The following is a 14,565-nucleotide window of genomic DNA, read 5'->3' on the forward strand; positions in this document are numbered from 1 at the left end:
CCAGCTTGGTGGCTCTCGTTTCATCCTATATTAGACTAGGAGACTGCGCTGCCATAATACAAGAGATTGTCAGAGACTGCAAACATGCTACAGGAGATGGTAAGGAACTGCATACATCATACAAGAGATGGAGAGTGTGCGGACATGGTACAAAAGATGGTCAGAGACTGCATACATGGTACAGGAGATGGTCAGAGACTGCAGACATAGTACAGGAGATGGTCAGAGACTGCAGACATAGTACAGGAGATGGTCAGAGACTGCAGACATAGTACAGGAGATGGTCAGAGACTGCAGACATAGTACAGGAGATGGTCAGAGACTGCAGACATGATACAGGAGATGGTCAGAGACTGCAGACATAGTACAGGAGATGATCAGAGACTGCAGACATAGTACAGGAGATGGTCAGAGACTGCAGACATGATACAGGAGATGGTCAGAGACTGCAGACATAGTACAGGAGATGATCAGAGACTGCAGACATAGTACAGGAGATGGTCAGAGACTGCAGACATAGTATAGGAGATGGTCAGAGACTGCATACATAATACAGGAGATGGTCAGAGTGTCTCAGCACATGGTACAGGAGATGGTCAGAGACTGCAGATATAGTACAGTAGATGTTAAGGAACTGCATACATGATACAGTAGATGGTCAGAGAGTGTGCAGACATGGTACAGTAGATGGTCAGAGACTTCAGACATAGTACAGGGAATGGTCAGAGACTGCATACATGATACAGGAGATGGCCAGAGACTGCATACATGATACAGGAAATGATCAGAGACTGCAGACATAGTACAGGGAATGGTCAGAGACTGCAGACATAGTACAGGAGATGGTCAGAGACTGCAGACATAGTACAGGAGATGGTCAGAGACTGCAGACATAGTACAGGAGATGGTCAGAGACTGCAGACATAGTACAGGAGATGGTCAGAGACTGCAGACATAATACAGGAGATGGTCAGAGACTGCAGACATAGTACAGGAGATGGTCAGAGACTGCAGACATAGTACAGGAGATGGTCAGAGACTGCAGACATAGTACAGGAGATGGTCAGAGACTGCAGACATAGTACAGGAGATGGTCAGAGACTGCAGACATAGTACAGGAGATGGTCAGAGACTGCAGACATAGTACAGGAGATGGTCAGAGACTGCAGACATAGTACAGGAGATGGTCAGAGACTGCAGACATAGTACAGGGAATGGTCAGAGACTGCAGACATAGTACAGGAGATGGTCAGAGACTGCAGACATAGTACAGGAGATGGTCAGAGACTGCAGACATAGTACAGGAGATGGTCAGAGACTGCAGACATAATACAGGAGATGGTCAGAGACTGCAGACATAATACAGGAGATGGTCAGAGACTGCAGACATAGTACAGGAGATGGTCAGAGACTGCAGACATAATACAGGAGATGGTCAGAGACTGCAGACATAATACAGGAGATGGTCAGAGACTGCAGACATAGTACAGGAGATGGTCAGAGACTGCAGACATAGTACAGGGAATGATCAGAGACTGCAGACATAGTACAGGGAATGGTCAGAGACTGCAGACATAGTACAGGAGATGGTCAGAGACTGCAGACATAGTACAGGAGATGGTCAGAGACTGCAGACATAGTACAGGAGATGGTCAGAGACTGCAGACATAGTACAGGAGATGGTCAGAGACTGCAGACATAATACAGGAGATGGTCAGAGACTGCAGACATAGTACAGGAGATGGTCAGAGACTGCAGACATAGTATAGGAGATGGTCAGAGACTGCAGACATAGTATAGGAGATGGTCAGAGACTGCATACATAATACAGGAGATGGTCAGAGTGTCTGAGCACATGGTACAGGGGATGGTCAGAGACTGCAGATATAGTACAGTAGATGTTAAGAAATTGCATACATGATACAGTAGATGGTCAGAGAGTGTGCGGACAAGGTACAGGAGATGGTCAGAGACTGCAGAAATAGTATAGGGAATGGTCAGAGACTGCATACATAATACAGGAGATGGTCAGAGACTGCAGACATAGTATAGGAGATGGTTAGAGACTGCAGACATAGTATAGGAGATGATCAGAGACTGCAGACATAGTATAGGAGATGGTCAGAGACTGCAGACATAGTACAGGAGATGGTCAGAGACTGCAGACATAGTATAGGAGATGGTCAGAGACTGCAGACATAGTATAGGAGATGGTCAGAGACTGCAGACATAGTATAGGAGATGGTCAGAGACTGCAGACATAGTACAGGAGATGGTCAGAGACTGCAGACATAGTATAGGAGATGGTCAGAGACTGCAGACATAGTATAGGAGATGGTCAGAGACTGCAGACATAGTATAGGAGATGGTCAGAGACTGCATACATAATACAGGAGATGGTCAGAGTGTCTGAGCACATGGTACAGGAGATGGTAAGAAACTGCAGATATAGTACAGTAGATGTTAAGAAACTGCATACATGATACAGGAGATGGTTAGAGAGTGTGCGGACATGGTACAGAAGATGGTCAGAGACTGCAGACATAATACTAGGGATGAGCTCAGGGTGTTTGCATGGAACATGTGCAGAGCCCGGCAGGAAGTCGGTGCAGCACTGCGCTAATCACAGTGAGACATTGCCTGATCTCTGCAGCCGCACTTCGGGACAATGTCTCACTGTCTGTGATTAGCACAGTGCTGCACCGACTTCCTGGCGGGCTCTGCACATGTTCCATGCAAACACACCTGAGCTCATCCCTACATACTACAGGAGACGGTCAGAGACTGCATATATAATTGGGCTGAAATTGCACCCGGGTATCACGTGAATCGCACATCGCGTTTCTGTGTTATCAAAGTGTGAACCTGCCCTGAGCTGGAACCCACACTTTGCTCCACTAACTTGCCTGGAGGGGGGGGGGGGGGGGCTAGTATGGGCACCAGGAGCAATTTTCCACATCTCTTGTGGGGTGCCAACGGTCATCCCCTCTGTGGCAGACATCATCTCTTTAATATTGGGAGGGGGATATGTGCTAAGGGGGGGTGGATTTCATATCCAAGCCCCCTTGTAGCACAGTTACTTAAGTGCCCCCTAGAAGATATCCCCCCCCCCAATCACACAAAGTGAACTGCAGGCTAGTTCCCCCCTCACCCTCTTGTTCATGCCCCCCACCTCTGGAAAACTCACTGTGTGGATTAGTTGATAGATGAACTCAGTCCAGCAGCGTTGTCGGCAGCGTGGTGAGCCTTCTCCCCCCTCCTCCTCTGTGTACACAGGAAAACAACACAGCAGGAGGAGGAGGGGCGGGCTCAGTTCTCTGCACAGCACTCTTTCTGCACTAGTCCGTGGAGCTGGGGACAGCAGGGAGACATGTCGAGCCCTGTCATGAAAAGTGAAGGCAATGGAGCTCATTGGCGGCGTGCGGGAACGAAGATCACCCGCACAAGCTGCAGAAGGCATTCTGTTTCTATAATTTACCGGGGAAGTTAAATAGCAGGCTGCCTGTCACTGTGTAGACAAGGCACGCTGCACAGGGAGCCACCAGCGGGTCTGAATAATGTGCCCGGGTCATAGGCGGCCAGAAACCCGGACAAATGTTTCAAAACCCGTACTGTCCGGGTGAATCCCGGACAGGTGGCAACCCTATCTCCACTGCCACTAAGGGGGAGAGAAATATATTACTGCCTAGTCCAGCCAGGGTTCCTTTAAAGGTTTCTAGGGGCATCTTGAAAATGTAATAGTTGCTGTCTCTCACTCAGGATGAGATTTGGCTACTTCCTCCTGACTCACCTCTCACCCGGAGCTTCCTGTCTGTACCTGACATCACTTCCTGTTTTCCATAGAGACTTCCTGTCTGGGTAGATGTGATCACCACCTTGTGGCCATCAGAGGAACTGCAACCCTGAGAAACGTCTCATAGGGGTTGATTTAATAAAGGCAAATAGCTAGTACTCCTTGCAAGTGCAGCTTAGCTAATGAGGCAAAGCTTGACTTTGCAAAGAATACCCAATCACATTCAAGGAAAAAAAACAATTTTTTTACTTACACATGATTGGAAGATGGAAATCAGAAGAGTTTTCCCTCATTTACTATATATTAAATTATATATTATATTTATTTAAACTCAGACTTGTGCTGCATGTATGTACTGTATGTAGGGCACACGGGTGACACTCTCTCCACGTTCCCCTTTTCACTGGGTGCCAAATGTGGGTCACGTGAGAGGCCTGCCCTGTGGTGGGTTCTTCTGGGTTATACGTTGGGCACCTTCAACAGGCTCACTCACCTTACACACGGGGTAAGTTTGCTCATAATTGCCCCAAGATAAGGGGGAGGCATCGTTCAGGGATAACGCAACCTTTAAGCCCCATACACACGGTCGGACTTGTACAAACTTTTCCGTGGACTTTTGTACAAAGTGTGTTGTCCACAAGTTTGTATTGCATACACACGGTCTGACTTTTTGACAACAAACACGAACGTAATGACGTCACAACGTACTGACGCCGCTTCAAAAGAGGACGTTCAATGACTCCAGCGCCACCTTTGGTCAACTTCTGTATTGTAGTCTGATCGTTTGCAATGGTTCTGAGCATGCGTGTTTGTACCTTGTACAAAAGTCCGATGCTTTTGCATACACACGGTCGGACTTTGCTCCATCGGACTTCTGTTGTCAAAAAGTTTGTCCGTTCGCAGAGCCAACAAAAGTCCGATGAAAACAGAAAAAGTTTGTCCGATGGAGCGTACACACAGTCGGATGTTGCTCCAAAACAGCTAATTTGCATGTTTGTTGTCAAAAAGTCCGACCGTGTGTACGGGCCTTAAGACAGATCTCCAACTCTAGAAATGGCCGTACATCGTGTAGACTTGAGCAATAAACTGTCCTCCAGTTTGCTCTCTCTCGTTCCCGTGTCAATGTCCACCTTCCCCATCACAGACACATTTAGAAGGGACACGCTGGGCCTATGCCCACTCCACCTGTCCGACATATCTCTGCTACCTCACTCCCAGCAACGGAATGGAGTCCCGCAGGGCACCTAGCGCTGACTCCACATGTGGTGGAGTTAACGTGTTTCGTCCTGGAAGACGACTTGAGAAAACAGACCTCTTGCAAGAGTTTACACCACAAAATGTACTCAGCCAATGAGAGGTAATGACTCCATTTTTATTTTTCTCCGGCTATCAATGTCCGACACGGTACAACACTTCATCCATGTCTTTGGTGATCTCTGATCTCCTTATCAACTGTTTCTTCCATGATGAGGATCAGCCATGGAGTATATCTGAGGTGTATATCAGGGGGTGCTTCTTCCCCACATGTCCAGCAACATTCATATACAAGACATTTCCCGCACTCACTAATACACCTCAAGGGTTGTATGGGACCCCCTGATGTACAGGAAGACAGGACTTCAGTGAGGAACATTTCCCTCACTCAGGACAGGAATATGGCTTCTCCCCCATGTGAGACCTCAGATGCCTGTAAAGATTGGCCTTTAATGAAAAACATTTCCCGCACTCAGAACAGGAATACGGCTTCTCCCCGGTGTGCAGTTGCTGATGAGTGTGAAGATTGGACTTATCTGAAAAACATTTCCCGCACTCAGGACAGGAATACGGCTTCTCCCCCGTGTGAGACCTCTGATGTCTGGAAAGATGGGCCTTTACTGAATAACATTTCCCGCACTCAGGACAAGAATGTGGCTTCTCCCCTGTGTGAGACCTTTGGTGTCTGTTGAGGCTGGATTTCATTGTAAAACATTTCCCGCACTCAGAACAAAAATAAGGCTTTTCCCCTGTGTGAGACCACTGATGTGTGACAAGGTCTGTTTTTTTTATAAAACATTTACCGCAAAAGGAACAAGAATATGGCTTCTTCCCCATGTGCAGGTGCTGATGAGTGTTAAGATTGGACTTATGTGAAAAATATTTCCCGCACTCAGAACAGGAATACGGCTTGTCGCCTGTGTGAGACCTCTTATGTATGGAAAGATAGGCCTTCTTTGGAAAACATTTCCCACACTCAGGGCAGGTAAACCTCTTATGTGCTGGAAGGACGGCACCGTCCCGCACAGTCTGAGGTTCCTCGGGATAAGAGGAATACGATGGTCCGGCACCGTCCCGCACAGTCTGAGGTTCCTCGGGATAAGAGGAATACGATGGTCCGACACCGTCCCGCACAGTCTGAGGTTCCTCGGGATAAGAGGAATACGATGGTCCGGCACCGTCCCGCACAGTCTGAGGTTCCTCGGGATAAGAGGAATACGATGGTCCGGCACCGTCCCGCACAGTCTGAGGTTCCTCAGGATAAGAGGAATACGATGGTCCATCTACACTGTGTGGTGCCGGATGGACATTTGAGGTAGTCGGGTTTTCTCCTGGACTATACTGTGTGATGTCCTCATCTTCTACTTTACAGTCTGGAGACAAAGTGAGACAATCCTCTGAGGTTTTCCTCATCTCCCGTCCATCTACTAAAATAGAAATACAAAGATTATTACTAGACATGAGCTGATTGGTTCCTCTAAACCAGGACTCCGCCCACATCAGGCAGCTTTGTCTCTGAGGATCTTACAATTCCCCCCTCAAGGTAACTAGTAAATGGGTCCTCTGATCTCCTACCAGATCATTTCTTTATTCATGGACCTTAGTCAGAGAGGGAGGAAACAACGAGAACTGTCTTCTATAGGAGTGACAAAACAAAAAAATGTCTGATCCATTGAAAACTTGGAAAACAAATGATTTCAAGGGATCAACCATTTTTAGATTATACAAACCTGGTGTTGAAACAGATTTGCCTGAACAATAATGTCCCATTTCACAAAACAAAGAAGATATTTTCCTATCTTTGGTGGGTAAAGAAAAGCGACAGACAGCCTTAGACAAAAGGGTTATACAGACTGTTATCACGTAGAAATCACCCTCGTCCAGCAAAACCCATTGTGTTAGATTTTAGGAGCTGTGTAGATACCTAATCCATCTCTAAATATCCACTGAGTTTGTCCAAAGTTCACTTCAAATGGTGCAGTCAGTATTGTGTTTAAAATACATGTGGTTATAAGTCATTCAAATTATACATATTATATTCCAGGCCACAGATACGATTACAATTTTAGTATCTACTGACCTAATGATAATTCTGTTATAAGGTAAAAATATAAAGGTTGTGACTTAGGACAAATTATAAGTAGAATAGTTTAACCACTTCAGCCCCGGACCATTTGGCTTATTATTACTAGACATGAGCTGATTGGTTCCCCTAAACCAGGACTCCGCCCACATCAGGCAGCTTTGTCTCTGAGGATCTTACAATTCCCCCCTCAAGGTAACTAGTAAATGGGTCCTCTGATCTCCTACCAGATCATTTCTTTATTCATGGACCTTAGTCAGAGAGTGAGGAAACAACGAGAACTGTCTTCTATAGGAGTGACAGTGATGAGGAGATTATAGGACGAGTGTCCCCTCCCCCTCTATCACTCATTGCCATCTTCCCAACACAAGAAGTCCTGCACTTCCTTATTTACTCCATGATTTAGTCATGAATAACAGCGGAGCTGAGCCCCACCAGAGGTCAGAGAGTGAGGATGGGGGGAGAACAACCAAGATGAAGACTGGACTGATCCTGAAGACCCCCATCATTGGGTTATTGACTCCTCCCTCATTATCACTTTCTGTTTAAGGTTCCAAAGTTGGAGGATGTTATCACATTATTATCACCATGTAAAAGTCTGTGCTCCAATCACATCATCCGATATAAAATGTCCAGCTGGTAGGAAATGGGTGTAACAAAAGAGAATAAATATTATGTGTATATATAGCAGTGGGGGAGGGGAGAGAGAGAAGTGAGACCTTTGTGACCCCAGTAGTTATGCCACTGATGTCAGTAGATTTTTATAATTTTTTCACAATTTTTTTTTTTACAACATTTTTAGGAGTCCTATTGGGGGGGCTATTGAGGTATCTGAGGTCTAAACAGAACTCTGATGTTCTACCTTTGAGACAGAGAAAGGAGATTGAGGACACAGCCCTCAATCTCCATCCCTGAAGCCTCAGCTGCACACAATGAATGGACAGGAAGAGCTCTGTACAGAGGCTTCCCCTTCATTCACACACTGAAGCATAGGAAACACAGTCATGAATGAACACAATTTACTATGCTTCAGTTCGGTATGGATCACTAACCCTGTCCATTCAGAAAAGGAAGGGTCCGGTAAATTACATATTTACGGGCCCCTTCCCTGCTCTCCATCCTGAAAGCATCTGTCAGGAATATCCTGCCAGCGGGAATCAGTCTGGACCTTCCACCGCGCGTTCGTGTGTGCGCGCGGGCGTGCGCCTGTTGGCACCAGGTGGGCTATTTAACTCAGTCTGTCACATCCGGTTCTTGCTGTCTGATCTACAGCATGCGAGTATCCAGACTCTGAGAACCTGCCTTCTGTGACTTGTTGACCCGGCTTGTCTACCTACCACTCCTGCTATCCGCCTGCACCTGATCCCGGCCTGTCTGACTTCCCCTCTGCTTAATCCTTCGGTACTTTTGCTGCCTGCCTGTTTATCGACCCGGCTTGTCCGACTATCCACCTGCTTGATCCTTGGTACCTTCGCTGACCGCCTGACCTCCGACCCAGATTGTCTTGACTGCTGTGCTGCCAGCATCCTGTTCCTGGTGCCTGTCTGCTGCTCTACCTCCAGTTGTGGTTCCAGCTCCTACCTGAAGTCCTGCTTCTGCCTGAGTTCCTGCATCGGTGTTCCAGGTCCAGCTACCCCACCTGCTGCTCTGCTCCAGCTTGCTGCACCTGCCTGCTGATCCTGTTCCTTCCTGGTCTCAGCCGTCTCCTGATCCAGCTGGGGGTCCTGCTACAAGTTCTTCCTGGACTCCAGACCCCTCTGCTGCCGTTGATCCTGCCAGGCACTCGTGCCACTCCAGATTCTTGTGCTACCTGTATACTCTACCAGGGCCCTCGAGTCGGAGCCGCAAGAGAGGTCTCTTCCTGCAGGTCGGGTTCTACCACCAGGTAAGTGACAGCACCCCTTGCAGTAGAAAGGGGGGAGAATGGAGGGAGGAGGCCCGAAGAGATGGTTGCTCACGTGCTCCCATGGCAGCAACTGCCCCGGCAGTAGATCAGATCAGCGTATAATGAGTTTGTGCCCCTGGACTCAGACAACTGTCAGGACTCCAGGAAAACCCGGACACAGGATCTCAGGTTCTGTCCCAACCACAACACTTTGGAGCCTTCAAACTCCAGGCCCCAAATCTAGGAATACCAGACCCGGAGAAAGCTTAAAAACACAGATTTCTTCGACCATACCAAAAGCTCCGGAGCTTCTCAAACTGCAACATTAAGAATCCCGCATCATTTCCATGTCCTAAACTCACACCATGGCAGGGTCTCACACTGTCACACCTCTCAGTTTGAAGCCCAGCAGCCGGATGATGAAAGGTGTCGACAGTCGTCGCCTGAGCCTCCGTCCTTGGGTGAGCTCACTCACTATCCAGTCTCCCCCTCCCTCTCTTCTTCCTCCTGCCTCAGAGAGTGCATTAAGGTAAGGGGGACTTTGTTGTAAGGGAGGGGGGGGGGGGCTTTGGTGAGCAGAGACCCTCTTAAAAAAGATTTCCTCTTTACACCACAGCATTACCCACCCTTAAATCAGGGTTCCCAGAGCAGTCCTTACAGCAGAGTTCCCCTTTACATTCCAGAGTCTCCAGAGATCCACCTTACGGTGTAAGTGAAAATTCTGTGGACTCAGATGAGAGGGATAACTCTGTGTACTCTGATCTAAGGGGGGCTCTGTGAACTCAGATGGACACTACTCTATGCTTCTCCTTCTGGACCTTTCGGCTGCCTTTGATATGGTTGAGCGCCCCTCCTCCTCCAAAAAACGTTGACGCCTTTGGTCTCCGTGACTTCTCTGGGTTCTCATCCTACCTATCCCATCGCACCTCCAGTGTCACTTACAATTCTACTCCCTCCTCTCCCTTTCCCCTCCCCCAAGGTTCTGTTCTTGGACTTCTCCTATTCTCAATCTACACCTCCTCCCCGGGTCAGCTTATAACCTCCCATGGCTTCCAAAACCATCTCTACACCGACGCCACCCAAATCTATGTCTCTACCTCTCAGCTCACCCCATCAGTCCCCTCATATAGTACTAATTTACTAACAGACATATCAGCCTGGATGTCCCATCACTTCCCCCAACTCAATCCATCCAAAACCGAGCTCATAATATTTCCTCCCCCCACCTGCCTCTTCCTGACTTCTCTGACAAGATCGACAACTCAACTATCTACCCATCATCTCATGCCAGGGTTCTACGTGTAATCCCGACCTCTGAACTCTCCTTCCGGCCCCCCACATCCAATCACTTTCCAAAACTTGTTAAAGCCCCGAAACGCGTAGGGTGATTTTCTCTACATGGACTATATGGCACAATCAAGTGCTGTATAACATTATAAATACCGGTTGTATATGTATACCCCTAGATATGTATTTTAGATGTATACTAGATTTCTTTTGTGTGTTTTATGAAATAAAATAATTTTTTGTACTATTCTATAAACATTGTTGGACGTGCCTTAAAAATCCACCCCCAGGGGATTCTTCTGCTAGTATTTATGTTAAACAAAGGTTTTATTTAAAAAAAAAAAAACGGTGCATGCATGTTACAATGATTTTGTACATAACGTTGAAAAGAACGTTACTTGGCGAATCTCATATACTGTGTATAAGAAGGAGGTACACTTTGCCATAAGGGCCAGTTCTATGATTACGTATATTACAAATAAAAGGAAGTTATATTCAGAGATGTCCCAGTGGTGATTGCAAGCCTCTACGGTTACACTATCCACAGGTATCAGACTCTATTAATCCCTTATCTTATTATATTTTTCAGGACAGCCTCTATTAATATATACCGTATTTATCGGCGTATAACACGCGCCCCAATATTGGGAGGGAATTTTAAGGAAAAAAACATTACATTTAAATGTCAATCAATGCAGCCTTATCAGTGTCCATCTGAAGCCTCGTCAGTATCATTTGCAGCCTTGTCATGCAGCCTGTCCATCGTTGCAGCCTGTCCATCATTGCAGCCTGTCCATCATTGCAGCCTTGTCCATCATTGCAGCCTTGTCCTCATGGCAGCCTTGCCTTTTATTTTTAAAAATGGCGATACACAGGACATCTCGGCGGCGCCTGGTAGTTCTCGGCCACCTTCGGCGGCTTTCGGCCTTGGCGGCTTTCGACCGCCTTCGGCCATCCTTGGCGGCTTTCGACCGCCTTCGGCCATCCTTGGTGGCTTTCGACCTTTCTCGGCGGCTTTCGGCCTTGGCGGCTTTCGACCGCCTTCGGCCATCCTTGGCGGCTTTCGACCTTTCTCGGCGGGTTTCGGCCTTGGCGGCTTTCGACCGCCTTCGGCCATCCTTGGCGGCTTTCGACCTTTCTCGGCGGCTTTCGGCCTTGGCGGCTTTCGACCTTTCTCGGCAGCTTTCGGCCGCTCTCGACCCTTCTCGCGGCTTTTGCCCGCCAAGAAGGGCCGAAGGTGGCCGAAAGCCGCCGAGAAAGGCCGAAGGTGGCCCGAAAGCCGCCGAGAAGGGCCGAAGGCGGCCGAAAGCCGCCGAGAAAGGCCGAAGGCGGCCCGAAAGCCGCCGAGAAGGGCCGAAGGCGGCCCGAAAAGCCGCCGAGAAGGGCCAAAGGTGGCTTAAAGCCGCCCAGAGCCCAGAAATCGCGGCAGAGCGGCGTATAACACGCACCCGCGATTTCCCCCTGATTTTAAGGGGAAAAAAGTGCGTATTATACGCCGATAAATACAGTATACATTTTTTGATATGGTAAATTATTATTCACTTCAAGTTTCTAGTCTACCATCTTAGGGGGTGATTGTCTCATCCATTTTTTGGGCTATGATTTTCCTAGCTGAAAATAGTGTCTCGTGCAAAAATATTTTGGTATACTTGTCAATGGCATCCGGTAGGATACCAAGAAGGCACTGTGTTTTGGATCCAGCGCTAGAGGTGACCCAATGGTATCATGCAAGAATGCCACAATTTGCATCCATAACCCCCGTATCCTGGGACAGGTCCAGATTAAATGAAAAAACGGCGCCCGTTTCCAGTCCACAGAGCAGACATAATGTGGATTGAGTACGTTTATACCTTGCCACCCTAAGAGGTGTAAGTTATGCCCTGTGTAGAATATAGAGCTGTAATAAGCGGTCCGACAGTTTAGGGGGTGTGACAGACCTAGCTGGGACCGAGGCTCTTGGAGGGGACTGAATGCGAGCCTCTTGCCTTGTGATTATGGGCCCTGGCATTTGGGGGAACGGTGCTCTTTGTGAGCTGTATGCCTGGGGACCCCTGAGGTGGTGTTACTTGGATTCAGGTCCATGTCCCTCCAAGACACACAGACTCTGGATATGTAAATGCCATGTTAGCAATAGACTGAATCACACTATTGGGACACAAACTCTTAGATGCTAATATCATCAACTCCAGCCACCTGTCTGTCTTGTATAATGTAAATGGGTCTAGTCTGGCTTGACACAGATTCTAAAGAGTATTTCACCAATTGTTGTTTTGTTGTTTGTGCTAATTAACCTGCAATTGAATTGTTAGTGAGCTAGGAGCCGAAAAGTCTTATCCCTCAGTCAACTAGTCTGAGTGTTGATTTAGATAATTAGCTCATGCTAATTAGGTTAGGTTTTAGTCACCCCGCTGTATATATATTTTGTGTGAGATCTCAAATAAAGGTCATTCCTGATGTCCTCCAAGACTGGTGTTGTCTAGTTCTTGGGGGTTCCTATAGCCAGATCCATTGGACTTGTGTTCCAGGACTTAGGAAGCGGTACATAGATGGAAACACTCAATCGGAGCGTGGGGGACGTTCCGTCACAGGGGGATACTGCCTTGCATGTCTCCAACGCCTCCCCCCATTCTTCATCTTCCATTGGACCCACCTCTCTCTCCCACCTAGGTTTTAGATCATACGCTATTTTGGTAGAAATTGGGGTGGAAAGCATGTTATAGAATGCCGAGATTAACTTGTGTGGATCGGTGCCCTTGATCACTGCCATAAGGGCATTGGGGGTAGAGTCTGGAATTGAGTCATGAAACTGAGACTGTGTTGCGTGGCGGATTTGCAGATATCTAAAGAACATTCGGTTTTGGAGGAGGAATTCATTTTTGAGCGAATCAAAGGTTTGAAGGCTTCCATCTCTTAGTATGTGGTGTAAATAGAACACTGCATGTCTGATCCATAGACTTGCGTCTTGAAGTTTGGTGAATTCAGGTAGGTTTTTGTTATGCCATAGTAGTGTGTGGTCATTATATCGTGGGATGTCCAGCTTCGAGGAGGCCAAGTCCCATATCCTCCTATAATGATACAACGTGGTGTGTCAATGTCCCCCTTGCGCCAGCCCCCGCGTGCCCGCCGCTATCACACGTAACGGGTCTTTGGTGTGCTGCGCCCACCTGTGACATAGGAGAGTTAAAAATCTCTCATCCGTTTTATCCATGTGGAATAATTGCGATAACTGGGATGTGACATAATATAAAATAAATCCAGGCAAGGCCGTGCCTCCCTGGTCTATAAACTGAAATCGGGCAAGGCCGTGCCTCCCTGGTCTATAAACTGAAATCGGGCAAGGCCGTGCCTCCCAGGTCTATAAACTGAAATCAGGCAAGGCCGTGCCTCCCTGGTCTATAAACTGAAATCAGGCAAGGCCGTGCCTCCCTGGTCTATAAACTGAAATTGGGCAAGGCCGTGCCTCCCAGGTCTATAAATTGAAATTGGGCAAGGCCGTGCCTCCCTGGTCTATAAACTGAAATTGGGCAAGGCCGTGCCTCCCAGGTCTATAAATTGAAATCGGGCAAGGCCGTGCCTCCCAGATCTATAAATTGATATCGGGCAAGGCCGTGCCTCCCAGGTCTATAAATTGATATCGGGCAAGGCCGTGCCTCCCAGATCTATAAATTGATATCGGGCAAGGCCGTGCCTCCCAGATCTATAAATTGAAATCGGGCAAGGCCGTGCCTCCCAGGTCTATAAACTGAAATTGGGCAAGGCCGTGCCTCCCAGGTCTATAAATTGAAATCGGGCAAGGCCGTGCCTCCCAGGTCTATAAATTGAAATCGGGCAAGGCCGTGCATCCCAGGTCTATAAATTGAAATCGGGCAAGGCCGTGCCTCCCAGGTCTATAAATTGAAATCGGGCAAGGCCGTGCATCCCAGGTCTATAAATTGAAATCGGGCAAGGCCGTGCCTCCCAGGTCTATAAATTGAAATCGGGCAAGGCCGTGTCTCCCAGGTCTATAAATTGATATCGGGCAAGGCCGTGCCTCCCAGGTCTATAAACTGAATTCGGGCAAGGCCGTGCCTCCCAGGTCTATAAACTGAAATCGGGCAAGGCCGTGTCTCCCAGGTCTATAAATTGATATCGGGCAAGGCCGTGCCTCCCAGGTCTATAAACTGAAATTGGGCAAGGCCGTGCATCCCAGGTCTATAAACTGAATTCGGGCAAGGCCGTGCCTCCCAGGTCTATAAACTGAAATTGGGCAAGGCCGTGCCTCCC

General features: G+C 47.9%; 1 protein-coding gene across 1 annotated transcript; it reads right to left on the bottom strand.

Annotated features, from left to right (window-relative positions):
- Positions 1-5,151: 5,151 nt before the first annotated feature.
- Positions 5,152-8,280, bottom strand: LOC143955825 (uncharacterized). The gene has a single exon (XM_077465944.1). The coding sequence runs from the start codon at positions 6,545-6,547 to the stop codon at positions 5,432-5,434; it is 1,116 nt and encodes a 371-aa protein (XP_077322070.1). The 5' UTR covers positions 6,548-8,280; the 3' UTR covers positions 5,152-5,431.
- Between the last annotated feature and the right edge of the window lie 6,285 nt (positions 8,281-14,565).

This window comes from Lithobates pipiens, unplaced genomic scaffold (assembly GCF_037356315.1).
Source record: "Lithobates pipiens isolate NorthernLeopardFrog02 unplaced genomic scaffold, aLitPip1_a1.2 Scaffold_35, whole genome shotgun sequence".
NCBI classification, from domain to species: domain Eukaryota; kingdom Metazoa; phylum Chordata; class Amphibia; order Anura; family Ranidae; genus Lithobates; species Lithobates pipiens.

What these genes read in the sequence shown, in the direction of transcription:
- LOC143955825 (XM_077465944.1), bottom strand. Translation starts at nt 6,547, where the DNA reads ATGTGGGCGGAGTCCTGGTTTAGAGGAACCAATCAGCTCATGTCTAGT.